This window comes from Triticum aestivum, chromosome 7D (assembly GCF_018294505.1).
Source record: "Triticum aestivum cultivar Chinese Spring chromosome 7D, IWGSC CS RefSeq v2.1, whole genome shotgun sequence".
NCBI classification, from domain to species: domain Eukaryota; kingdom Viridiplantae; phylum Streptophyta; class Magnoliopsida; order Poales; family Poaceae; genus Triticum; species Triticum aestivum.
This window is the reverse complement of record NC_057814.1, coordinates 443719746-443746130: the sequence shown is the minus strand read 5'-3', so window position 1 is coordinate 443746130 and position 26385 is coordinate 443719746. Positions and strand designations below refer to the sequence as shown.

At 51.4% G+C, this 26385-nt stretch overlaps 1 protein-coding gene across 3 annotated transcripts; it reads right to left on the bottom strand.

Annotated features, from left to right (window-relative positions):
• Window positions 1-17896: 17896 nt before the first annotated feature.
• On the bottom strand, window positions 17897-26146 carry LOC123168771 (uncharacterized). Of its 3 annotated transcripts, XM_044586641.1 has the most exons (8): window positions 25865-26146; window positions 20781-20994; window positions 20449-20704; window positions 20230-20331; window positions 20081-20148; window positions 19551-20007; window positions 18752-19028; window positions 17897-18669 (listed from the first exon to the last, which is right to left on the bottom strand). In XM_044586641.1, exons 6-8 carry the CDS (start codon window positions 19677-19679, stop codon window positions 18110-18112), a joined length of 966 nt encoding a protein of 321 aa, XP_044442576.1. In that variant the 5' UTR covers window positions 19680-20007; window positions 20081-20148; window positions 20230-20331; window positions 20449-20704; window positions 20781-20994; window positions 25865-26146; the 3' UTR covers window positions 17897-18109. The 3 variants fall into 3 exon arrangements, with proteins under 3 accessions (XP_044442576.1, XP_044442577.1, XP_044442575.1); XM_044586642.1 differs by having other exon boundaries at window positions 20449-20994; XM_044586640.1 differs by lacking the exons at window positions 20081-20148; window positions 20230-20331; window positions 20449-20704; window positions 20781-20994; window positions 25865-26146 and having other exon boundaries at window positions 19551-20070.
• Window positions 26147-26385: the final 239 nt, after the last annotated feature.

Below are 26385 nucleotides of genomic sequence, written 5' to 3'. Positions count from 1 at the left end.
GGCAATCCATAAGTGGCTCTCAAAATAGATTCATAAGGTAATTTAATCTTATTTCTAGGGAAGTGTTCCATGCCTTTCCTTAACGGAAATTGGAATCTAATATTCCCTTGCTTCATATCAATGATTGCACCAATCGTTCTAAGGAAAGGTCTACCAAGAATAATAGGACATGAAGGATTGCAATCTATATCAAGAACAATAAAATCAACGAGCACATAATTCATATTTGCAACAATAAGAAAATCATTAATTCTTCCCATAGGTTTCTTAATAGTGGAATCCGCAAGATGCAAGTTTAAAGAACAATCATCAAATTCACGGAAACCTAGCAAATCACACAAAGTTTTTGGGATCGTGGAAACACTAGCACCCAAATCACACAAAGCATAGCATTCATGATCTTTAATTTTAACTTTAATTGTAGGTTCCCATTCATCATAAATTTTTCTAGGGATAGAAACTTCCAACTCAAGTTTTTCTTCATAAGATTGCATCAAAGCATCAACGATATGTTTTGTAAAGGCTTTATTTTGACTATAAGCATGAGGAGAATTTAGCACGGATTGCAGCAAGGAAATACAATCTATCAAAGAGCAATTATCATAATTAAATTCCTTGAAATCCAAAATAGTGGGTTCAACCTCTTCAATCTCACTTTTACCAACTTTTGCATCAAGATCTAAAAACTCCGAATTTTTGGGACGCCTTCTACCTAAAGTTGACTCATCTCCAGTCCCATCATTATGAAGATTCATATTGCAAAACAAGGATTTAATAGGGGACACATCAATAACTTTTAGATCTTCATCTTTATTCTCATAGAAACTAGAAGAACACGCCTTCACAAAACAATCTTTCTTAGCACGCATCCTAGCGGTTCTTTCTTTGCACTCATCAATGGAAATTCTCATGGCTTTGAGAGACTTATTGGTATAATGCTTAGGTGGAATAGATCTAAGCTTCAAAGAATCAACATCAAGAGAAATTCTATCCACGTTCCTAGCCAATTCATCAACTTTAAGCAATTTTTCTTCAAGCAAAGTATTGAAATTCTTTTGCAAATTCATAAACTCTTTAACACTAGTCTCAAAATCAGAGGGCAACTTATTAAAATTTCCATAAGAATTGTTGTAGGAATTACCATAATTATTAGAGTAATTACTAGGGAACGACCTAGGATTAAAGTTTCCTCTATACGCGTTGTTACCAAAATTATTCCTACCAACAAAATTCACATCCATAGTTTCATTATTATTCTCAATCAAAGTAGACAAAGGCATATCATTAGGATCAGAAGAAACACTCTTATTAGCAAACAATTTCATAAGTTCATCCATCTTTCCACTCAAAACATTAATTTCTTCAATCGCATGAACCTTTTTACTAGTAGATCTTTCAGTGTGCCATTGAGAATAATTAACCATAATATTATCTAGGAGTTTAGTAGATTCTCCTAAACTGATTTCCATAAAAGTGCGTCCCACGGCCGAATCTAAAAGATTTCTAGAAGCAAAATTCAATCTGGCATAATTTTTTTGTATAATCATCCACAAATTCAAACCATGAGTAGGGAAATTACGTATCATTAATTTCATTCTCTCCCAAGATTGTGCAACATGTTCATGATCAAGTTGCTTAAAATTCATAATATCATTTCTAAGAGAGATGATCTTAGCGGGAGGAAAATACTTAGAGATAAAAGCATCTTTGCACTTATTCCAATAATCAATACTATTTTTAGGCAAAGAAGAAAACCAAGTTTTAGCGTGATCTCTAAGAGAAAACGGAAATAGCTTCAATTTAACAATATCATTATCCACATCTTTCTTCTTTTGCATATCACACAAATCAACAAAGCTATTTAGATGGGTAGCGGCTCTTCACTAGGAAGGCCGGCGAATTGATCTTTCATGACAAGATTCAACAAAGCAGCATTAATTTCACAAGATTCAGCTTCGGTAAGAGGAGGAATCGGAGTGCTAAGAAAATCATTGTTGTTGGTATTGGTAAAGTCACAGAATTTAGTATTGTCTTGAGCCATCATGACAAGCAAGCAATCCAACACACGAGCAAACAAGAAGCAAGCGAAAAAAAGGTGAACGGAAAAAGAGGGCGAATAAAACGTCAAGGGTGAAGTGGGGGAGAGGAAAATGAGAGGCAAATGGCAAATAATGTAATGCGAGGGATAAGAGTTTGTGATGGGTACTTGGTATGTTGACTTGTGTGTAGACTCCCCGGTAACGGCGCCAGAAATCCTTCTTGCTACCTCTTGAGCACAGCGTTGGTTTTCCCTTGAAGAGGAAATGGTGATGCAGTAAAGTAGCGTAAGTATTTCCCTCAGTTTTTGAGAACCAAGGTATCAATCTAGTAGGAGACCACGCTCATGTCCAACGTACCTACACAAACAAATAAGAACCTTGCAACCAACGTGATAAAGGGGTTGTGAATCCCTTCACGGCCACTTGCAAAAGTGAGATCTGATAGAGATGATAAGATAATATTTTTGGTATTTTATGATAAAGACTAAAAGTAAAAAAAGCAAAATAAACGGTAATAGAAATAAAGGTAGATTAATATGATAGAGAATAGACCCGGGTGCCATAGGTTTCACTAGTGGCTTCTCTCAAGAGCATAAGTATTACGGTGGGTGAACAAATTATTATCGAGCAATTGATAGAATTGAGCATAGTTATGAGAATATCTAGGTATGATCATGTATATAGGCATCATGTCCGTGACAAGTAGACCGACTCCTACCTGCATCTACTACTATTACTCCACACATCGACCGCTATCCAGCATGCATCTAGAGTATCAAGTTCATAAGAACAGAGTAACGCTTTAAGCAAGATGACATGATGTAGAGGATAAACTCATGCAATATGATATAAACCCATCTTTTTATCCTCGATGGCAACAATACAATACACGTCGTTTCCCCTACTGTCACTGGGATCGAGCACCGCAAGATTGAACCCAACGCTAAGCACTTCTCCCATTGCAAGAAAGATCAATCTAGTAGGCCAAACCAAACTGATAATTCGAAGAGACTTGCAAAGATAACCAATCATACATAAAAGAATTCAGAGAAGATTCAAATATTGTTCATAGATAATCTTGATCATAAACCCACAATTCACCGGATCTCGACAAACACACCCCAAAAGAAGATTACATCGAATAGATCTCCTAGAGAAACGAGGAGAACTTTGTATTGAGATCCAAAGAGAGAGAAGAAGCCATCTAGCTAATAACTATGGACCCGAAGGTCTGAGGTAAACTACTCACACATCATCGGAGAGGCTATGGTGTTGATGTAGAAGCCCTTCGTGATCAATGCCCCCTCCAGCGGAGCACCGGAAAAGGCCCCAAGATGGGATCTGACGGGTACAGAAGGTTTCGGTGGTGGAAATAGGGTTTTTGGCTCCTCTGCTGATGGTTTGGGGGTACGTAGGTATATATAGGAGGAAGAAGTAGGTCGGTGGAGCCACGAGGGGCCCACGAGGGTGGAGGGCGTGCCCAGGGGGGTTGGCCCGCCCCCCTGCCTCGTGGCCTCCTCGTTGATTGCTTGACGTCCACTCCAAGTCCTCTGGATCACGTTTGTTCCGAAAATCACGTTCCCGAAGGTTTCATTCTGTTTGGACTCCGTTTGATATTCTTTTCCTTCGAAACACTGAAATAGGCAAAAAACAACAATTTGGGCTAGGCCTCCGGTTAATAGGTTAGTCCCAAAAATAATATAAAAGTGTATAATAAAGCCCATTGAACATCCAAAACAGATAATATAATAGCATGGAACAATAAAAAATTATAGATACGTTGGAGACATATCAGTTATAAGGGCACCATCACAGTGCATGGGAGTCGCAAGGTGGCCTTGGAGTGTGAGGAAGGTGATGTGGCTTATGCTGAATCAGTTTGTGCAACGGAGGAGTTGAAATTTTAGAAGGATAATGTTGACCCAGCAGACATGACGTCCTTGAAAAAGCCAACCACAGAGCATGATCCTTCATTAAAGTTCAAATCGGCAGATGATACTAAATTGGTTGATTTCGTCCCTGGCGACTCATCTAAGCAGTCCAACATCAGTGCTAATCTGGATCCAAAACAGGAAAGCGCGCTCATCGAGTTCATCCGTGAGAACTGGGACATCTTTGCATGGAAGCCTTCAGACATGCCGGGTGTACCAAGGGAACTCGCTGAGCACACTCTTAATATTGATCCAAAATTTAAGCCGGTCAGGCAATTTCTTTGTCGATTTAATGAGGAGAGGCGGAAGGCCATCGGTGAGGAAGTGGCCTGGCTCTTGGCGGCCGGTTTTATCGTTGAAGTTTTCCATCCTGAGTGGTTAGCTAACCAGGTGCTGGTACTCAAGAAGAATGGCACTTGGTGGATGTGTGTGGATTACACGGACTTGAACAAAGCTTGTCCGGCTGACCCGTTTGCTCTCCCTCATATTGATCAAATCATTGATGCTACGGTGGGTTATGAGCGTTTGAGTTTTTTGGATGCTTATTCTGGTTATCATCAGATCAAGATGGAAATTAAGGACCAGGAGAAGGCAGCCTTCATTACTCCATTTGGAGCCTTCTGCTATGTGTCTATGCCTTTTGGGCTCAAGAGTGCCCAGGCGACTTATCAGCGGTGTGTGCAAAATTGCCTTCACAATCAGATTGGGCGCAATGTTCATGCTTATGTAGATGACATTGTGGTGAAGTCAAGAGAGAAGGAGACCCTGATTGATGATTTGAGGGAGACGTTTGACAATCTCCGGGTCTACAAGATGATGTTTAACCTGGCTAAGTGTGTCTTTGTTGTGCCAGCAGGCAAGCTCTTGGGTTTCCTGGTTTCTAACAGAAGCATTGAAGCTAATCCGAAGAAGATCAAAGCCATTACTTCATTGGCTAAGCCGGTGTGTGTTAATGATGTTCAGCGTCTGGCGGGTCGTATTGCGGCTCTGAGCCGGTTCATAAGCCGGCTGGGTGATAAGGCTATTCCTCTTTATCAGATGATGAAGAAAATAGATCACTTTGTTTGGAGTGATGCAGCTAATCAAGCGTTTGAGGATCTGAAGAAACAGTTGGTTGAGCCGCCTGTGCTTGCTGCCCCTATTGATAAAGAGCCTCTGTTGTTGTATGTGGCTGCTAATAGCCGGGCCGTTAGTGTAGCCATCATGGTGGAAAGGAAAGAAGCAGGCAAGGAGTACCCGGTTCAACGGCCGGTTTACTACATCAGTGAGGTACTTATCGAATCCAAACAGAGGTATCCATACTGGCAGAAGCTTGTGTATGGGGTTTTCATGGCAAGCCGGAAGCTTAAGCAATACTTTCAGGGTCATCCCATCACTGTGGTTAGTTCTGCTCCTTTAGGAGAGATCATCCAAAACAGAGAAGCCACATGCCGGGTTGCTAAATGGGCCATTGAGCTTGGGCCTCACGGCTTAAAGTATGTGGCACGCACGGCCATCAAGTCCCAAGCACTCATGGATTTCATCAATGATTGGACAGAATTACAAGCACCCGAGGAAAAGCCGGATAATACATATTGGACTATTCACTTTGATGGATCCAGACAGTTGGAGGGCTCGGGGGCTGGAGTCGTCTTGACTTCCCTGCGAGGTGACAAATTTTCTTATGTTCTCTGGCTAATGTTCCCTTGTACTAACAAAGCAGCTGAGTATGAGGCCTTACTCCATGGTCTTCGGATGGCTAAGGAGATGAATTTAAGACGGGTGAGGTGCTTTGGCGATTCAGATTTGGTGGCTCAACAAGTTTCTTGTACTTGGGACTCTAAGGATCCGCTTATGGTGGCTTATCGATGGGAGGTTGATGCCATTGCAGGTCACTTCAAGGATTACCAAGTTGAGCATATTGACCGAAGGAAGAATGAGGCGGCTGACAACTTAAGCCGGCTAGGGTCTCAGCGTAAGCCGGTGCCACCTAACACATTCCTGGATGTTTTGCTTAACCCTTCTGTCAAATTGCCTACAGAGGAGGATCTTGCTGTCCCGGATTCGGAAGCACAATTGGTGGCGGCTCTTCACGCTATTCCCGATTGGACAGTTCCGTATTGGGCTTACATGACCCTGGGTGAGTTGCCGGAGGATGAAATCTTGGCCAGATAGATAACCCGGCGGTCTAAGTCAATGACAATTGTCAATGGGGAGTTGCACCATTGCAGTGTCACAGGGGCGTTTCAGCGTTGCATCTCTCCTGAAGAAGGCCGTGAAATACTACGGGAGATTCATGAAGGAGATTGTGGTCATCATGCTGGCTCTAAATCTCTTGTAGCCAAGGCTTTTCGTCATGGGTTCTATTGGTTGACGGCTTACGCTAATGCTGAGGATTTGGTAAACACATGTGACGGCTGTCAGAAATTTTCACGACGAGCTCATGTGCCGGCTCAAGAATTGAGGATGATTCCAATTACTTGGCCGTTTGCAACTTAGGGGCTTGATATGGTTGGGCCTTTCAAGAGGTCCAAGGACAAGAAGACCCACCTTTTGGTGGCAGTTGACAAGTTCACAAAGTAGGTTGAAGCAGAGCCAGTTAGTAAGTGTGATGCAGCTGTCGGATCACGGGTTCCGGCAAAACCCTCTAGGTTCGAACATTGGGGTGCGCGCAAAGATTTCCTCCCTACCGATCCACGTCCTAACTGGCTAAGATCTCAAGAACGAACTCAACGAACTCGCAACACAAGGGACACTAGATTTATACTAGTTCGGGCCACCGTTGTGGTGTAATACCCTACTCCAGTGTGGTGGTGGATTGCCTCTTGGGCTGATGATGAACAGTACAAGGGGAAGAACAGCCTCCTGAGGTTGAGGTGTTCTTGTGCTTGGTGTGTGGCTAAGGGTTGGCTCTAGATCCCATGCCTACAACTGTGGTGGCTAGTCCTATTCATAGAGTCCCTGGTCCTCTCCCCAAATATTGAGCGGGAAGGAAGCCAACAACGGCCAATTTGAAAGGGGACAGCTAGTACAGCTTATCCTGACAAAAGTAGCCTTCGCCTACAAAAGGCTCTGGTGGTGACGCCGTCTTGGGCTCCATGGTGACCTCCGTCTTGCCGTCCTGCTGGTCTTGGTCTCGTTGCACCGATATGGAAACCTTTGCTTGACGCCTCGGTACCCTGCGCCTACGCTTGCCCCCTTAGCACCAAAGAGGAAACAAGGACGCTGCACGCGCTGGCGCCCGCCTAGCGCCCGCCTGATCTTGATCATCATGGCTCACATCACGAGAACTTCGCGAGGTTTGCCCTGCCTTGATCTCTCCGATCCTCGCGAGGCAACCTGGTGAGGCCTCTCCTGAGGAGGTCTTGTGTCGCTCGCGTCATGAGGCTTGGCCCCTCGCGAGGGTCTTGAATGCCTTGTTGATGAAGATGGGCCGTACAGGCCTGCTAGCACAGCCACGCCGTGGGCCGCAGGCAGGCAAGTCTGGGGACCCCCGTTCCCAGAACGCCGACAGTAGCCCCCAGGCCCAAGGCGCGCTCGGGCTTGGCTTCGAGGCGAAGCCAAAGGTCAAGCGCGGAGCGCCGCGGGCCCCAAAAGCCTGTGGCCTTGGTCGTCGCGTGGCAGTTGATTGGACGTGGGCGTCTCCGCTTCCCATGATGCCTCGGCAACTGCCCGACTTGACAAAAGGCTGGCGCAGATAGTGCTTGCCTTCATTGCTTCTCTTCGCCTTGCTCAGATCCCCTTTCTTGCGCCCTGCTTCTGAAATCCTCAGCTCTGCTCCCATCTCCTCTCGCACCAGCGACTAATGGCGCCACACAAGGTCAAGCTCTCCGCATAGCCGGCTTGGTACGAGCCTGCTCTCGACGCACCCAACGTCTCGGAGAAGAGCCTCGCTGCCACGTGCTTGCTGACGGCGGGGGAGAGCAATGAATGGGGGAAGACGGATCTCCGGGTTGCCTCCGTCGAGCCGGAGCCTGAGGGGAGCACGTTCTTCCACTTCTTCACGAGGAGCATCGCTGCCGGGTTGGTTCCTCCCTTCTCCAATTTCTTCTATGAGGTCCTCAGCCACTACGGGCTGCAGGCGCTGCATCTCCATCACAACTCCATCCTTGTCCTGTCCATCTTCGCCTACTATTGCGAGGCGTATCTGGGCGTGATGCCGTCCGTGGCTCTGCTGCGCCACTTCTTCTTCCTCCGCGTCAGCGAGGGCCACATCTCCGGGTGCGCCAATTTCATCGCGTCCGGCAAAGCCAACTCGATCTCAAACACCGGGAAGAAGGTCGACAACCTCAGGGCCAAATAGGTCATGATGGGTGCCAAGTGCGTCCACCCGCGCTTGGCGCTGCCGACGAAGATGCCCCAGTCCGACAAGGGGTGGTCTCGTGCAGAGCTTACAGATGAGCGGGCGTCGTCGGTGTTGGAGCAGATGAAGACCGACTTGAAGCCGGGCAACGCGAAGGCGGCCAAAGTGACAGGGGCCATGCTCCTGAGGGAATTCTTGACGCTGTGTGTTTCTCCACTTCAGGCGCGTGCGCGCCCTTTGTGGAGGCTTGGAGATGAAGAGGACAAGATTCGCCTGAGCACGGAGGCCCTGCCTGACGATGAGCTGGCTGCTGTTCTGCGCCTCTTGGTTGGGGACAACCAGGAGTACCCGCCGAGCGCCTTCGTTCCTTTGTTCCACCGCAAGGACTAGGAGGAGATCGTGGCTTCCAGGCCGACCTTCGACGGTTGCGGGCTGGTGCCACGAGCGCCTACCCGGGCCTCTGCAGCACCGAGGCCGGTGGAGCTGTCTTCTGATGAGTCCCACGGGGAGGAAGAAGGGGAGGAGGACTCGGAGGAGACTCCCGAGGAGATGTGAGAAACCTCCCCCTTGAGCAAGGCTGACATCCTCCGCGCCCTTCCTGACGACGCCGAGGTCAACACCAGCCAGGAGGAGGGAGAGCTGCCTGTTATCTCGACGAGGGGCAGGTCATCGCTGATTCCTCGAGGTGCTGCCTCTGCCTTGACACCGCCAGGAGCTGCTTCCGGCCCTTCTGCTGCGCCGTCTTCTGCTCCCGGAGCCTATGTGCCCATTCCTCAGGCTCCGGCGCTTTCGGGTTTTAGGCTCCCCAAGCGGAGGGTGGACTATGTCACGGTGGATCAGTAAGTGCTTCGAGCTTTGTCTTGTTCCTGCTTGTACTTGCTATTTTCTGACGTTCACCCTTGGTTGATCAGGCCGATGCCTTCGGCGAAGAAAAGGAAGGAGGATACAACGGCTGCACCCCCCTCTGTGGAGAAAGGAGGTGACATCACTCGCCTCTCTCCAGCCCGGTCACCCTCGCAAGGCTAAGAGGAGCATCGTCGGGAGGAGTCAGCCCCCGCGGCCCCATTGGCTCCGGAAGTGTTGGTGCCTGGCTCGGCTGATGAGATCCCAAAGGCTCAGGAGCCCTTGATCTCCCAGGCTCTGGTGACAACGCCGCCCCCTCCTCCTACCGCGCCTCTGGCCCCAGGTTCTACTACTTCCTCTACCACCTTGGAGCGCGTTCTTTCAAGGATGGCCCAGCTGTGGGAAGATCTCCTGGGTGCGGATCCGCGCCTGGTAGCCGGGCACCTGGAGCTGGCCTCTGGCTGGCTTCACTCTGACTCGGCGGTTCGAGCGTCGCTGAGCCAGGCCGCCGCGGCCTCCGAGAAGGAGAAGCAGACCGTCGCCAAAGCTGCGGCCGATCGCGAGGCGGTGCTGAAGGCCACCGAGGCCGCCCACAACCGTTGCCGAGAGCTGGAGGACGAGCTGAAGGGCCTGCGCGACTAGCGCGAAGAAGAAGCACGTGGCCGCCAGGCAAAGGAGGAGGAGATGAGGGCCCTTGAGGACGCCCTCAAGGGCCACGACGCCGAGCTGGGAGAGCTAGCGAAGGCGCAGGCCGCGGAGCGCAGCCGGCTGGAGGAGTTGGAGCGGAAGGCGAAGGCGAAGGAGGCCGATCTTGACGCCAAGGCAAAGGTCCTGGCTGAAGACCGCGTGGCCTTCTCGCTTCTTGAGGAGAGGTCCAGCATGGCGCTGAAGTCATTGTACGAGAAGGGCTTGGAGAAGCCGCTGACCACCGACGAGGATGGCCCTGCTCAGCTGCTCCCCCACTTGGTGAAGGTGCTTGAGGAAGTTGTGGAGGGCATCGGTCCCGTGGCTGAGGCAGAGGCTCCTGTCCTTTCTTCAGCTGCACTGACGTGCGTCTTCAGCCATCTGTACCTTCGTGACCCTAGTGCTCATCTTGACGAGCTACTGGAGCCTGTAGCTGATGAACACTGCGCGGCTGCCGCCACAGCCGTGAAAGGTCAAGTGGAGGCCCTGCTGAAGAAATTCCGCGGCTTCGTCATCGCGCCTTCGACCGGTGATGCCACCGATCCTACGGCTCCATCTGGCGGTGCAGGTGAAGGCGACGCTGCCAAGGGTGGAGCACCTTCTGCGGGTGATGGCGGTGTCCAGGGGTGACCTACTTGCGGCTGCTTCCCTGTTTTATCCCAGCAACATGTATCATGCCTCGTGGAGGCGTTTAAACTCGTGCTTGGTATTTGGGAGAACAATATGGCTTGTAATATTTCCTTTGAGATATTGCGATTTCCTTCCTATTTGCTTTGTGTTCTGCGTCGGCAGAGCCCGGCCCCGCGCATACCTCAACCGCCATTGGGCCGACCGGAGACCAGGACGGACCAATGAGTGAGGGGCTACGTGACCAGTTAGACTCCTGAGTCGTGATGCTCAGGAGTCCCCCTTGACGCGCAAATGGCTTATCGGAAGAATACACGAGGATAGGTTAATGTTCTATGTCGGCAGAGCCCGGCCCCGCGCATACCTCAACCGCCGTTGGGCCGACCGGAGACCAGGACAGACCAAGGAGTGAGGGGCTACGTGACCAGTTAGGCTCCTGAGTCGCGATGCTCAGGAGTCCCCCATGACATGCAAACAATCTCCATACCTTTGTCCTCGCCGAGGCTCGGCTCGGGAGGGGCGTGCGACGACCAGGTCCGAGGGACCTGGTTGGGTGGCGTACGCTTGGGCGTGACCCGAGCGCAGCCCCCGTGCCCAGCCCCCTCGCGCGGCTCTCCCGAGGGGAGGCGTTGCGGTGAGGCCGGACACTGAGCTTTGGCCTCCCTGAGGTTGGTACGGCCGTGAGGCCGCCCTCAGTTGTTTATCACCAGCGCGAAGCGTAGTGCTTCCACTTGTGCACGGGCATAGCCGCTCCTCGGCAGTGTCGACGGCCAGCACGGAGCATGGTGTTTCCACTGGGGCGTGGGAGGGGGACTCCCTACTGCGGAGTGCCCCCGGGGCGTGTACAACCACGCCCTGACACGTGGCTTGCACGGCAGGGCTAGGCGAGGTGTATCTGGGCACTCGTGAGCCAGCGCGGGACTCACGAGGCCCTACCTCAAGGTGGGTTGCGCCTGGTCTTGGTTCTTGTTCGTTGTGTTTGTCCTGCGAGGTGGTCAGACAACCTGCGCCGAAAGAATCTCCTGAGGTTATCGCGTGAGAAAGCCAAGCACCAACGGCCCCAGGAGGTGACGTGAACGGGGCCGGCCCGCCAGACAGAGCTCAGCCGTTGGATTTATCGATGCTGCAGGGACGGGCCCGAGCACAGACGCCGTGCTCAACTTACTCACGCGAAGGGTCCTGAAGAAAGACGGCCGGCGCGCGGCTCCCATGGTGGGTGGCGATCGAGCAGGTAATAGTCATAGGTAGATTAAGCATGGAAAGCATACTGGCTTAAGTAAATGCAAGCGAGATACATGCCACTGGTTAGGCCCGAGCGGCTTGGGGATGATGCAGCCCGAGGGGCGCCCCCAACAAGGTAAGCTAAAGACATAAAAGGGATACATGCCACAGGGACGGACCCACACGGCCTGGGAATGATGCAGCCCGAGGGGCGCTCCCAGCTAAATGAACTTGGAAAATGTCACCTGGTTCTGTTGACGAAGGAGAGTTGAGGCAGCTGAAGGTACGCGGCGAAGGGGTCACTTCTCATGAGCCACCGGGGTCCAGAGCCTCGGGAGGCTCTGGGGGTCCAAGTGGTTCCCTGAGGATCGTCTCCATCTCCGTCAGGACGGCATGATGCCTGGCCTCCTGAGCAGCCAGGACGCGTCGCAGGTTGCGCTGATAGGCGGACGACATGCTCGGCAGGCCAAAAGGCATGCAAACGTAGCTGTGTGGTGGACCCTCGCAGCGGCCCACGCGCAAAGGCCAGAAAAGCTGCCGAGAGGCTGCCCTGTTGAGCCCTGGGACGTCGATGCAGATGCGCAGCCCAGCATCCTTGCCTGGATGGGGAGCTGCGCCTGGTGAGCGGTGGTCGCCGCGCATGGTCCTCACGTCTTGCAGTTCCTGAGTGGTCTTGGTGATGAACTCCTGAGCGGTGGGCGCTCCTTGCCCTGTGTCCTCCTGAGGGGAACGTGTCGTGAAGCACGCCTCCAAGTGGTGCCCAAGCGCCTCCCTCGTGATGTTGGCAAGGTCTGAGGCCCTCCAGAAGAGAGCCCCCGAGCCCTGCCCGAGAAGGGCGCCGGACGCGCTTTCCTATGCGATCGAGGGAGGCGCCCCTGGCGCAGGCGCTGATCCTGACGAGGTTCCAATTGCGACACCATCCTCCTGAGGTCCTGCACGGTGCAGCTACTTCTTCTTCTTGGGGGTGGCCTCAGGAGGTCCGCATCTCTTTCTTCGCACGGGACTATGATGATTCCGCCGCTTCCCGGCATCTTGAGGACATTATAGCTGTGATGGGTCACCGCCATGAACTCGACCAGGGCTGGGTACCCGAGGATCGCGTTATATGGCAGGTGGATGTAGGCGACGCCGAAGTCAATGAGCTCGGTGCGGTAGTTGTTGCGTTCTCCGAAGGTGACAGGGAGGCGGACCTGCCCTATCGGTGTGGTGGAACCGTCGGTCACTCCTGAGAAAGGCTTGGTAGGCTGAAGCTGGTCATATGGCACTTGAAGGTTGTCGAACATGTCGACGGACAGGACGTTGAGCCCTGCGCCGTCGTCGATGAGGGTCTTGGTAACTTGTACGTTGCTGATGACTGGTGAACAAAGCATTGGGAGGGCGCCAGCGGTAGCTGCGCACTTGAGCTGATCTGCCGAACTGAAGGTGATGGCGCACTTGGACCACCTGAGCGGGCGTGTGGCCTCGAGCTTGGGGAGGACTGCATTCACTTCACGAGCAAACTGTTTGAAGATACGCTGCGAGGCTGGGGCCTGAGCTCCGCCCAAGATGCAGGCGATAGCACGTGGCTCTTGGAAGCCCCCAACCCCCTCGTCTTGGTGGTGGTCGTCGTTCCTTCTTGGCGGTGGCGGTAGTGGGGGAAGACCGGCGTTGCCCTGAGGATGATCCTCATGAGGCTGGTACCTCCAGGCGCCCTCGCGAGGCTGATCCTGCCAGCGGTCCTCACGAGGCCGGTCGCGCCACTCCTGGCGCGGGCCACGGTCGTCCCAGTGTCCGCCACCGCGTCCTCCTCCTCGGCCGTAGCCCCGGTCGCTGCACTCGGGGCGTCGACCGAAGCGTCCTTCTCGAATGGCTCTGAGCTCTTGATAGTCGCTGGTGTTGTGGGTATGCAGGTTATGGAAGGCGCAAAACAGTTGACTGCTCTTGGATGACTCGGGCTGGTCTCTGCCGCGCTTGGTGTCCGGTTCTGCCACGAGCACGGCTGCTCCCTTGCGCTTCACGTCCTTGGCCTTGGCTTTCTGCTCCTCTGGGTCCACAGCTGGGAGCTCGAGGAGGGAGAGGCGCCCCTCCTCAGCTCTTGCGCACTTGGTCACCAGGTTGAACAACTCCAGAGACGTGCACAACTCCTCGTGGATAGCGAGCTCCTCCTTCATCTTGACGTCGCGGACGCCATGAGAGAACGCGGAGATGATGGCCTCGTCTGTCACCTTGGGGATCTTGAGGCGAGCGTTGTTGAAGCGCTGGATGTACTTCTAGAGGGTCTTTCCTGGTTGTTGCTTGACGCGGCGCAGGTCACCCGCGGCCGGGGGCGGTCGCGAGTGCCCTGGAAGTTGGCAATGAAACGGTTGCGCATCTCATCCCAGGAGGAGATCGAGCCTGGGGGCAGATTCAGGAGCCAGGAGTGGGCACCATCTTTGAGAGGCATGGGGAACCAGTTCGCCATGACTTTCTCGTCGCCGTTGGCCGCCTCGATGCTCAGCTCATAGAGCTGCAAGAACTCTGCGGGGTCGGGGGTGCCGTCGTAGCGAGGAGGCAGATCTGGCTTGAACTTGCCCGGCCAGGCGACGCTACGCAGCTTGGGGGTGAAGGCGCGGCAGCCGGCCGTGGTCACCGGGGCCTGCCTAGGAGGTGGAGCTTGGTCTTGGCGCCCACGTGCCGCTACGGCAAGCGGCGCGGGGCCTTGCCGTAGCACACAATCCTGGCGCGGCGGTGCGAGGAGTGGTAGAGCGTTCTCTTGTGGTCGAGGGACTTCTTGATAGCTTATTTCTCACGCGCAGGTGCTGGACGCGGTGGGTCGCGCCGTGGAGCCGCGCGCCTTGGCGCTAGGGCGCCGTCTTGGGAAAGAGGTGGTTGAGGTGCTCCATGAGCTACGTCGCCCGTAGCTAGCGGAGGGCGAGGCGGAGAGAGGGACGGCGCATGGGAGCCCCCTGCGGCACGAACAAGCTCGACGATGCGGTCGAGCCAGTCCTCATAGAGGTCATCGACTGGATGGTAGCGCAGGAGCTCGTGCGCCATGAGGAGCGCGGCCCGCGTGTCCATGGGAACATGACGTGCATGGGACAAGGAACCGGCTGGGGTCAGCGATGGAGTGGCGGTGCGGCCGTCCCGCCGCACCGAGGGGTGCAACGAGGACGCTTGCTGCTCGTTCCCCGCCGGGCCGGTGGCCGCGTTGGCGGCAGGCGACGGTGAACGACGAGGTGGCCCGCCGACGGGAGCCGTCTGAGCGACGCGGGTGGCGAGGGCAGCCCGGCGCTCAGCACAAGCACGGCGAGCGTCCGCCATGGAGACGAGAGCAACTGGACGCGGAGCGACGGAAAGGAAGCTCCGGCGCACCCCTACCTGGCGCGCCAAATGTCGGATCATGGGTTCTGGCAAAACCCTCTAGGTTCGAACACTTGGGTGCACGCGAAGATTTCCTCCCTACCGATCCACGTCCTAAATGGCTAAGATCTCAAGAACGAACTCAACGAACTCGCAACACAAGGGACACAAGATTTATACTGGTTTGGGCCACCGTTGTGGTGTAATACCCTACTCCAGTGTGGTGGTGGATTGCCTCTTGGGCTGATGATGAACAGTACAAGGGGAAGAACAGCCTCCTGAGGTTGAGGTGTTCTTGTGCTCGGTGTGTGGCTAAGGGTTGGCTCTAGATCCCATGCCTCCTACTGTGGTGGCTAGTCCTATTTATAGAGGCCCTGGTCCTCTCCCCAAATATTGAGCGGGAAGGAAGCCAACAACGGCCAATTTGAAAGGGGACAACTAGTACAGCTTATCCTGAAAAAAGTAGTCTTCGCCTGCAAAAGGCTCTGGTGGTGACGCCGTCTTGGGCTCCATGGTGACCTCCGTCTTGCCGTCCTGCTGGTCTTGGTCTCGTTGCACTTGCTTGATGCCTCGGTACTTTGCGCCTGCGCTTGCCCCCTTAGCACCAAAGAGGAAACAAGGACGCTGCACGCACTGGCGCCCGCCTGATCTTGATCGTCATGGCTCACGTCACGAGAACTTCGCGAGGTTTGCCCTGCCTTGATCTCTCCGCTCCTCGCGAGGCAACTTGGTGAGGCCGCTCCTGAGGAGGTCTTGTGTCGCCCGCCTCACAAGGCTTGGCCCCTCGCGAGGGTCTTGAATGCCTTGTTGATGAAGATGGGCCGTACATGCCTGCTAGCACAGCCACGCCATGGGCCGCAGGCAGGCAAGTCTAGGGACCCCCGTTCCCAGAACGCCGACAACAACAATGGCGGTTCAATTCATGAAGAAGGTGATCTTCCATTTTGGCTTTCCACACAGCTTTATCACAGATAATGGCACTAATCTTTCTAAAGGTGCTATGAGAGAATTCTGTCAACGAGAGTATATCCGGCTTGACGTTTCGTCTGTGGCTCACCCTCAGTCCAATGGTCAGGCAGAACGAGCAAATCAAGAGATTTTGCGAGGCATCAAGCCCCGGCTTATGGTCCCTTTGCAAAGGATGCCGGGTTATTGGGTGGAGGAGTTGCCTTCGGTGTTATGAAGCATCAACACAACCCCCAACAGATCTACGGGTTACACCCCTTTTTATGGTTTATGGAGCGGAGGCAGTTCTCCCTAGTGACATCCGTCACGATTCACCTCGGGTGGCGGCTTACGTGGAAGCAGACAATGAAAAGGCACGTCAAGATGCACTTGACCTGTTGGATGAGGAGCGTGTTCTCGCGGCAGCCCGTTCGGCGATTTATCAGCAAGACCTACGTTGTTACCACAACCGCCGTGTCAAAACCAGAACCTTTCAAGAAGGCGACTTAGTGCTCCGGCTCATCCAGGATCAAACAGACATGCATAAGCTCTTGCCGCCCTGGGAAGGACCTTTCATGGTCAGCATGAATCTCCATAACGGGTCATATTATCTTATCGATGTTCGAGAACACAAGGATTCACGTAAGTCGGAGGAGGAGACCCATCGGCCGTGGAATATTGCTCATCTTCGGCCCTACTATACTTGAGCCACCAGCTCTCATGATGTACATGGTTACATGATGTATATATTATAGACAGTATAATAAAGCAAGCATCCCTGATAATTCAGGGCCTCTGTCGTTTCACTTCCTCGAAGTTGAGTCTTTATCATCATATTACATATTCTTTTTGACGATCAAATTACAGGGACTAAAGAGAGTTGGATGCGCAGCATAGCTCAAACATAGGTCCCTGATGAAGCGCGATTCGTCAGTGTGTCATTTGGGGGCTTCCTGATCGTATTCGAATTATAGCTGTCGGTACCCTCTTGACCGGCTCAACGCCACACTTGTCAGTATGTCATTTGGGGGCTTCCTGTTCAAACATAGGCGTATTCGACCAAAGAGGACATAGCGTTACTACCCTCTTGACCAGGTTTGTCCAAACATAGGCGTATTCGACCAAAGAGGACATAACCTTTCCGGGTCATCCTACCTGTAGCCAACTGCTTCAACTCCATCGGGTAATCCCGACTGACCCGTCGAATTCTTAAACGATCAATCTTATGGCGTATTCGACCAAGATCTGAGCTTGTTAAGGTTCAAACGACGGCTTGTCATGTGAGAGCACAGTTTACATATAGTCGGGATAGATCCAGGCTTCATAAGCCGCCTTCCTTGAAACTTGGATAAATCGGCCCGTGATGCTGTTACTCTGGCCCCGCGTACTCCTGATAAGTATTTGAGCAAGACCAGACTTTATCTAGGGTTCAAATGTCGATTGGGCACACTCTGAGTCAGGATCACAGAACGCGCGAACAATCCAGTGGCTCCGGCTAGTTTCATTGAAGAAGACACTTTGGCTTGGCAGCCCACAAAAGCCTCGAATTTCTGTTGATTTTATATTTGAAGTTTTCTTCTTTGACTGCTGGTTTTTTACAAGTCGGGCCCAGCTGCCCTACTTATGGCTCATATTTGAAGCATCTTCCAAGTCTCTATAGCCCGCCAGGATGGCAGACTCTAAGTCGCCAGAATATCATATTTCTTATGTTTAGAGTCATCACTCTAACACCTCTACTTATACAAAGTGGATAAGCCGGCAGTATAAGCCGCTGCCGCAGGTATGATATTGTATCTTGTTAAGTATTATTGTCGGATAAGCCCTGGTTATGGACTATTCGTCCCCAGTGGCTTTAATTGGGTATCATGACCCGCCCGGCGGTGAACCGCCAGGGCACCTATGATTTGTTTGTGTGCAGGATAAAGTATTACAGCTAAAACTGCACAGGACAATATTATCATAAGCATAAGGTGATGGTTTTTTAAACTGACAACCAGCAGTATTGCGCAAAAACAGAAGCGTGCACGATGGCGCGGCATGCCCAAGTTTTTTACTAACCTATTACATGACTCCACGAGTCAAATAAGATCAAGTGTTTTGAAGGGTTAATATATAAACCACCTGACGGTTTATTCTTCTTGGTTTCACTGATTGGAGGCTTCCGGATCATACTTCTCCGGTTCTTCGTCCTCCTCCGCCGTCTGAAAATCACGTGATGACTAATCGATGCCAGATAAGGCTTGAAATTCAGCTTCGTCATCTATAAGATTGGACGGTTCAACTTCAGAGGCAAAAGTATGATTACAGATTGGAGGGATCAGATCCATCACTCTGTAAGCTGGTGTAGGCATCTTCTGATTTTGCTTGTCATAAGCCGCATGGTACTTTGAAATGTCTGAATCATTTGCAATCTGGGTGGCCATTGGACGAATTTCCTTCACACAGGCTGCAAAGTCATTTTTGTCAAAAGGAGTACCATCCTCTTTTAAGCTTGTATATCCTGTGGCTACATCAGTCGGCTCTAATTCCGGTACCCATGCTTTAGCCCGGCTCAAGGCTGTCACAGCGCCGGCTCTTGCAGATGATCGCTTCATCTCATCGATCCTGGCAGGTAGCACAGAGAGCTTTTTTAAGACATCTATCAAAAGCCTAGGAGCTTGATTAGTTGGAGAAATTGTGGCCAGGGCACGCTGAGTCCCAGTGTACAGCTGTTCAACAAGTGTATAGACAGCTTTCAGCTTTACAAGCATGTCTTGATTGAGGTTTCTGCTTCTGGGACCTGCATATATCACAGATTGGTTAAATGATGGGTTATATGATCACAACACAAATTCACTTTTGATGACTAGGAAGGCGCTCACCAAAGATAGCAGAAACCATCTGAGATACATGGCGTTCTAAGCCAGTGAGCTCAGTGGTCACCTCTTCAAGAGCTGCCTCTGCCTTCTCAGCCCGCTGAGTTAAAGCAGTCTTTTCTTCAACCCAAGTCTTTTTCTCTGCCTCAAAACTGGTCTTCAGCTTTTCCGACTCAGCCAAGCTAAACTGGAACTTTGAATCAGCTTTCCGGGTCTCAGTTTCCTGAGTCGCCAGCCGCGTCTTTGCGTCGTTCAATTGAGATTCTAGTTCAGCAGTACCAGCCTGTATGAAGTACAGAGTTATCAACATTTATATCAAGGTTCCAACAATATAAGTCCCAAGTCTTTTGCCAGCAACAACACGTGACACTTGGGGGCTAATGTCTGTCAAAGAAATTTTTAAAGCAAAAGGCTCTTATAACTAAAGTCCCAAGCACTTTGGAAGCAAGACTACTTAGCACTTGGGGGCTAATGCATATCGCTTGTATCTTTTTCATAATGAGACGAATGTACGGTAAACAGTCCCAACTGACTCATGGGGGCTATGCAGACTAAGCTCTCTTTTCTTACAAATGATAAATTGGACCGGCTCATTCATGCTGATTAAATCGGCCCTTGGGGGCTACGGATGCAAAAGCTAAAACTACTTAAAAGCATCCAGTTTAGGTTTAAACCGGACTTGGAGGGATTCTAGGGCAGAAGTTCATGGATTCTTCTAAGTCTACAGTCTATTCAAGCTTATCATAACCAGTAGACTTGGGGGCTGGCAGGATATACATAAATTATTTAAATCTGGAAGTCATACCTCATACTTTTGGTGCATTTGTTTCACCATATCAACTTCAAGATCATGGCTGGAGTGTACTTGGCTGAGGTAACCAGGGAGGATCTCACTGCTGCTTAGTTGCGCATAATGGGAGATGTCAAACTTCATCTTTCGCCTTTCAATAACCTCTTGCTTGGCAATATGTTTAGCTAAGGCTATTGGATTTCCTGGCTCTACAAAGCCGGTGCCAGTAATCAACACAAAATCATTATGAGTCTCCGATGGTTTAAGTGAGCTTGATGGCGCATGATTTGAAGGATTAACAGTAGTGTCATCAACACAGAGATCCGGAATCTCAGGTGGAGCGTCAGTGACAGTTTCCTCTGCCTGTTTGTCAGAAGCTTCAGGTGCAGAGATTTGCTGTTCCGGCTTAGCAGCTTCAGGTGCCGCAGTTGGCTTGGTCACCTTCGCCTTCTTGTTAGGTTTTGCTTGACCACTACATAGGTTATGACAAGTCATTATAAATTTAAGAGTATAAGGAGTTACAGAGTAAAATTAATTGCTGTTACCCAGGGGCAGTCTTAAAAGCCGGCAACTTAGTTTGCGATGAGCCGTCAGAGGAAGAACGGGCAAGTTCCTAGTCAATAGTCATTAACAGGGTTAAGTGATAAACAAATAAGACACGTGAGCAGGTGAGGAGTTTAAAGTTAAAAAGAACCTCGTTTCAACGTTTTCGAGGAGCGGGGGTGTTTGGTAAGCCGGAAGACAATTCGTCACCTCCACTGGTCCGGGTCTGACGTCGGCTCTCATGTTGCTATTGCTTCAAAATAAAGTGAGGATCTAAATAAGCCAAGGGGTGTGAAAACCTTACTTTCCAGGTTACTTGTCGAAGTTTCTGTCTTGGCAAAGGTTCTGAGCCGGAGGAAATAATAGTTACCTCTTCTTCTTCTGCTTGGCTGGCTCCCGTGTCAGCTTGATAATAGTCAGTGTCAATAAGATAATTGAAAAAAGAGCCAAGAGAGTCAAGGGCTACCTCCGACTCAGAGGTATCATCTAGTTTGAGCAGTTCAGAAGCACTTGGTTTCTTTCTTCTTGGTGGTCTTCTTGGTGGTTTTCTTGGCAGCTTTTTTGGCGGCCCTAGCCTTCTTAGCAGCCTCATGATCATACTTCGTTTTCCAAAAGTCAGACTTAGCCTGCGAAGGTTATTAAAGGTTGAGTTAATAAGGTATTTGAATGATGAGGTAAAGATAAGTAAGTTCAGAGACTCACATCTGGTGACGGGTTAAGCTTGCAGAAATGGGCCAGACCCACTTTAACACAATCTTCCGGATCTTCATTCAGAAGAGTCTTAACCATTTCATTTACTGCTTCATCAGTTAATGGTGCGGAGCTGTGATGCAGTGAATCCTTTACACCACCAGTGTAAGTGCACCTTAAGCTGGTGCGGCGGCTTCAGGGTATAATCCGCCAAGAAACCCAACACCTGAATAAATCAATGCCAGTTAGCCCATTTCCTAGCAGAGCCTTAACCTTCACAATGGTAGGAGCAATTTTCTTCCATTCAGTAGCGGTAAGTTTTTCAGGAAGATTGTGTTTTGTGTCTAATCGCTCGACACGGTAACCCGGCAGTGGATTCTCGTTAGCCGGAGAAGTATCTTTGCAATAAAACCATGTCTGGTTCCAATCTTTTGTGTGACTCGGCAGGCATGCATAAGGGAAGATGGCATCTCTTCTGCGTTGAATTGATATTCCAACGAGCTCCAAGCTAGGGCTGTTTGTGAACTCAGTCTGGCGGTTCAAGTAAAAATACTCTCTAAAGAGATCAACACTGGGCTCCTCTTGAAGGTATACTTCACAAAAGACTTGAAAGTTGCAAATGTTTGACACGGAATTTGGTCCAATGTCTTGAGGATGGAGCTGGAAGAAGTGCAGAATGTCCCGGAAGAATTTAGAGCCGGGCGGCGAGAAGCCCCGGTTCATGTGATCAGTAAAAACGATGACTTCGCCATCCTTCGGCTGAGGTTTTTCTTTGCCCGGGTCAGGAGCACGGTAATGCATCACACTCTTGGCAGGTAGATACCCGACTTTGAAAAAGTCCTTAAATGTGCCCTCTGTGACGATGGAGGGGACCTAGTTACATGTCTACACTGTTTTTGGCGGCATGGTAAAAAGAGGGGCTAATAGAAAGGAAAATCTTGCCGGCTTAAGTCAGTTGGTGAAAACACAAGTTAAACAATTATAGCATATACTCAGCATGGCAGCTTACGTGAGGACTAATGATATATGAGTAAGTATAAGCCGGTAAGGTAAGCCGCCATGACCATCATAGATGTTCAACATTTGACTAAGTGTTGGGACAAACAGGTTTTATAGATTGAGACTATAAATTCGGATCTGCAACTGTTCAGAAAGAGGAAATAAATTCTAAACCTATGGAGGCGGCAGCAGAAAAGCGGAGGCACCCCAGAAGAAATCTGTTGCGATAAGGATATGTTCTAGTATCAAAAACAGGTGCTAAAACTACTACTGCGCGAGATTTATATGGTTTTCTGGATCTAAGCCATGGATCTGATCAAGAAAAAAGAAGTGCAGTGCCGAACACCGATGAACACTGAAACCCTAAATGACAGATCTATGGCGAGGGAATGAGGACTTACTAATGCTGATGAAACAACGGAGAGGCACCGCGGTGCTCTGGTCTGTTCAGGGTGATGCAGCAGCCGGAGTTGAGGTCGGAGACGAAGGTTGACGATGGCGGAGCTCGTGCGGGCTGGTGCATCGTTAGGAGGAAGAATGAGGCAAGAAGGAAAAGGGGAAGAATGAGAGGACAACCAGTGGTCTTATTTATAGGATTGGAAGGACAAACGGCGGGCGCGAGAATCGAGGAGGCAGAAAAATGGATAAGCAACGGCGCGGGCGCCTCGATTTTCAGAGGGACAGTAAAGAAAGAGATTTATTAAGATTTGGGTTCTGTGAAGCATTAATTGCAGGTGACGTCATGGCGGGTTACCGCAATTTCTGGAGATGACGTCATGGCGGGTTACAATATTTCACAGTAAGACGAAGAAGGATTTTTCGAAATGTTGAAGATTGACATGAACAAGTTCAAAACAACCTGGGGCCTAATGTTGGGGATATGACTATTAGATATGACCCGCCCAGGAGGGGGCGGGTCATCCCTATGGCGGTTCATCTCAATGAAGCCCAAAAGTATATTAAAATGACGGTTCATAGACAGGCTTGTTAGAGGGCCCAAACCCGAAGGCGGCTTAAGGCCCACAAGTATAAACCGCCATATATATGTAAACTTGTATTGTAAGGCATGTAAGACTAGTCACCGAGCCGGACACGTTGTATGAGCCGGCCGGGACTCTGTAGGCCGCAGGGCATCAACCCGTGTATATAAGGGGACGACTCGGCAGCGGCTTAGGGTAAGAAACGTCAGATCGAGAGCCAGGCAAAGCGTACTCGCTCCCTGGTCATCGAAACCCTAGCAATACCACCTCAAACTGGACTAGGCCTTTACCTTCACTGCAAGGGGCCAAACCAGTATAAACTCGTCGCAATGGCTCCGCAACTAAGTCCTTCCATGAGGACATCTGCCATGACACTTCCACGACAGAAGGCCTAGCCTATCAAAGACTAGCATCTTCAAGCAGCTCCAAGCATCTTGCAGCATGTAGGAGAGTAAAGAATAGCAGTTTAGTTAACAAGCATGTTGTAACATTAACGCCCAAAGATCCTTCCTTGACTCCCTATGAGAAAGCAATCCCGGAGCCACATATCCATCACATGTCTCAAGTAACCAATTCTAGTTGTAATAGATCATGATACAAGTCTGAACGTCCATTACTGTGGACACGGTATTCGAATATATATCTTCCCTGCAGGGGTGCACCACGTTACCCAACAGCTTGATTACTCTGGCCGGACACACCTTTCTGGGGTCAATGCCCGGCCTTGGAACATCAACACGTCGCAACCCTAGGCTCAGCAGAGAGGTCTCCGCCGGTCTATATCCTAAGCACTCCAGGGTCTTGGGCCATCGCCCGTTGCACTCCGGGTCGTTGCGAGCAGGGTGGATACCAGCACTGCGTCGGATGGCCAGCACGATCCGACCGTGCCGCAATGCTGAACTGGACGTCTGACAAAGCTTCGGCTGATACTGCGACATCGAGGCTCATATCTATTCTCGCGTGGTGGTTAGTGCGTAAAGGCCAGAGGCCAACTCAGAACAAATACCCAAACCTGTTAGTGCATTGGGGGATCGCGGAGATGAGCAGAGACTCACGATAATGTGACCCCGTCGCCCCGTCTCGTGGACCTATGGCAAGGGCCCATAATGCCCGGCTATGCCACGTAGAAAACTCGCGGGTGATCAACAGGCCCGCCCGTCTTTCACATCAACTCGTGGGTACCCCTCAGGGCCGACCCGACTTCAACAATGGTCTCAAGTAAAGTCAAGGTAACCGTGTGTCCAAGCATCAAGGGGAAAACCCGAGGAATCACCCTCGGAGAATTCCACTCGATGTAATCATCAAGGTGAACGTAAAGAGGAACCACCCTCGAGGTTCACACTTGAGGGGTTGCACGACAGAGTCGTATCGGGAGTGGTGAAGGAGGAACCACCCTCGTTGACCACGACCAAATAGCTACACTACAGAGTTGTCATCAGGAGTGCGTATGAGGTTCCACCCTCGACACTCGATGGTAACCCTGCAGAGTCGAGCAACAAAAAGGGGCGTGATGTGATGTGAGGTGTCGGGCTCTGGTCGTCGGTCACGTTGATCGAGGCGTCGATGATGAAGCAGGGGCAACAAGCACAAGTGGGGGTCACTGATGGATCACTAACCAACCTATACTAAGCAGTTTAGGATAAGCAGGTAAGGTACAATGAGCAGGTTACAAAAGCAGGCTATGCATCAGAATAGGAGCAAACAATAACAGTAGCAAAATCTAATGCAAGCATGAGAGAATGGAATGGGCGATATCAGGATGATGAAAGGGGGGCTTGTCTGGAAGCTCCGCTGAAAGGGAAGAAGGGGTCGTCGTCGACGTAGTCGATCACAGCGGCAGCGGTCTCGGGGTCTACCGGAGAGAAGAGGGGGAAGAAACAGTAAATACAAAGCACACAGATGCATGACATGACAATAAGCGGTGCTAGGGGGTTCTAACGCAGTACTACGCGATACCGGCGAAGGGGGATAACATCCGGGAAAGTTTTCCCGAAGTTTGCATTTTTCGGACAGACGAACTGGAGGGGGAGGTTGCATGTTCACTATGCTAGGGATGTGTGGCAGACGAACGGGCTGCGTATTCAGATCCGTCTTGTCGTTCTGAGCAACTTTCATGAATAAAACTTTTTCATCGGAGTTACGAATTATTTTCTATGAATTTGCAAAGTTTAAACAATATTCTTAGATTCTTCTATCTATTTCGTTTTAGCTATTAAATAGGCAGAATACTATTGTACCCACTAGAAGCTAGCCTAGTGGATGACAAGTGGGGTCCAGGGGCCCAGTTGACCTAGTCAATAGTTGACTGGTCAACTGTTGGTTACTTTACAATGTGGCCCATATGTCATTGACTAATATCTGTAACAGATTCATTTATGTAGTTATTTAGCAGTGGTGGGGGGGGGGCATTGTAATAGTGTAGCAACCAAGTGTTGATTAGTCCCTAATCTAATTGCAGGGCCGGCCAGAGGCATAGCCAGCCTGACAGCTTGGCACCAATGCACCGCACATGGGCACTCGGCCATGGCTACGGTGGCTACAGCCACAACCGAGGCCAGTGCATGAGCAGCCAACAGCGGCAGTGGCTAACAAGGGCAGCGGCATCACAGCAGCGTAACAGCGAGCAGTAGCAAGCAGATGTAGCAACAGCGCTAGGCAGGTCGCGGGCGGGGAGCGGGGGATGTGGCCCCGGGCAGCGGCGGCCCTGGTGGGCACAGCCAGCCGGCGGGAGTGGCCGAAACGGCGACGAGCAGTAGTAGGGCAAGTGCAGCGGCCCCAACGAAGCAGCAGCGGATCACGGCAGCCATGGGCGGCTGCAGGCCGGTGCGGCCGGAGGCACGGACGACGCGAGGCGTGGCTGGTGCGGCCGCGGTAGGCAGCAGATGCAGCAGTAGCTCGCATGGGCTCGCGGGGTATGGCCAAGCTTGCAGGGGCATGGCAAGGGAGTGGACCGGGGCGGGCGCACGCGCGCGAGGATGCATCCTTGGGTGACCAGGACGTGCGTGGGAGTGCGGGCAGAGGCGAGGCATCCGACGGCGGCGAGCTACGTCTACGGCAGGAAGAGGCTAAGGGGCACGGGGATCGAAGCAAACAGGACGAGGTGGAGCGCGTGCTCACTTTGGTGCGGTAGGGGAGGGCAGCAGGCTCGGGGAGGATCGGCGGCGCCAGAGTTTGCCGGAGAAGAAGCCGCGACCGAGGACGAAGAAGGGCCCGATTCCTTCGATGTAGATCGCCCCGGCTTCAACCAATGGTCGAGGAAGAAGAAGCGGTGGTCGGCACACCTCCCAGACAAGTCTCCTGGGCACGGGGTTGCCGGTGGCCGCGGGATCGAGCGGCGCATGGTGGCAACTGCGTTCGGGAGAGAGAGGGGAGTGAGGGGGAGAAGCGATCGAGTGGGGAAAAAGCTAGGGTTCGTCAAGCGGGTTCGCGGGGTCTTGTAGGTCGATTAGAATGCTGGGAGGGGTCGGATGGCCGCCACGCAAGTGGCCACAGCCGGCGGATGGCCGCCACGGCCTTCCTGCCTCCCCTCTGTACAGTACAGAGGTAGGGGAGAGGCCGGTGGTGGGCTTGGGCTGCACTGTTCATACGGGCCAAAGTGCACAGCAAGCACTTCCATATTTTCCTTATGTAAATCTTTT

Coding starts and splice junctions, on each gene's coding strand:
- LOC123168771 (XM_044586640.1), bottom strand. CDS start 20,030: ATGACTTGTCATAACCTATGTAGTGGTCAAGCAAAACCTAACAAGAAG. Junction 19,029..19,550: donor AAATGCACCAAAAGTATGAG/GTATGACTTCCA, acceptor TACTTCATACAG/GCTGGTACTGCTGAACTAGA. Junction 18,670..18,751: donor GATGGTTTCTGCTATCTTTG/GTGAGCGCCTTC, acceptor TGATATATGCAG/GTCCCAGAAGCAGAAACCTC.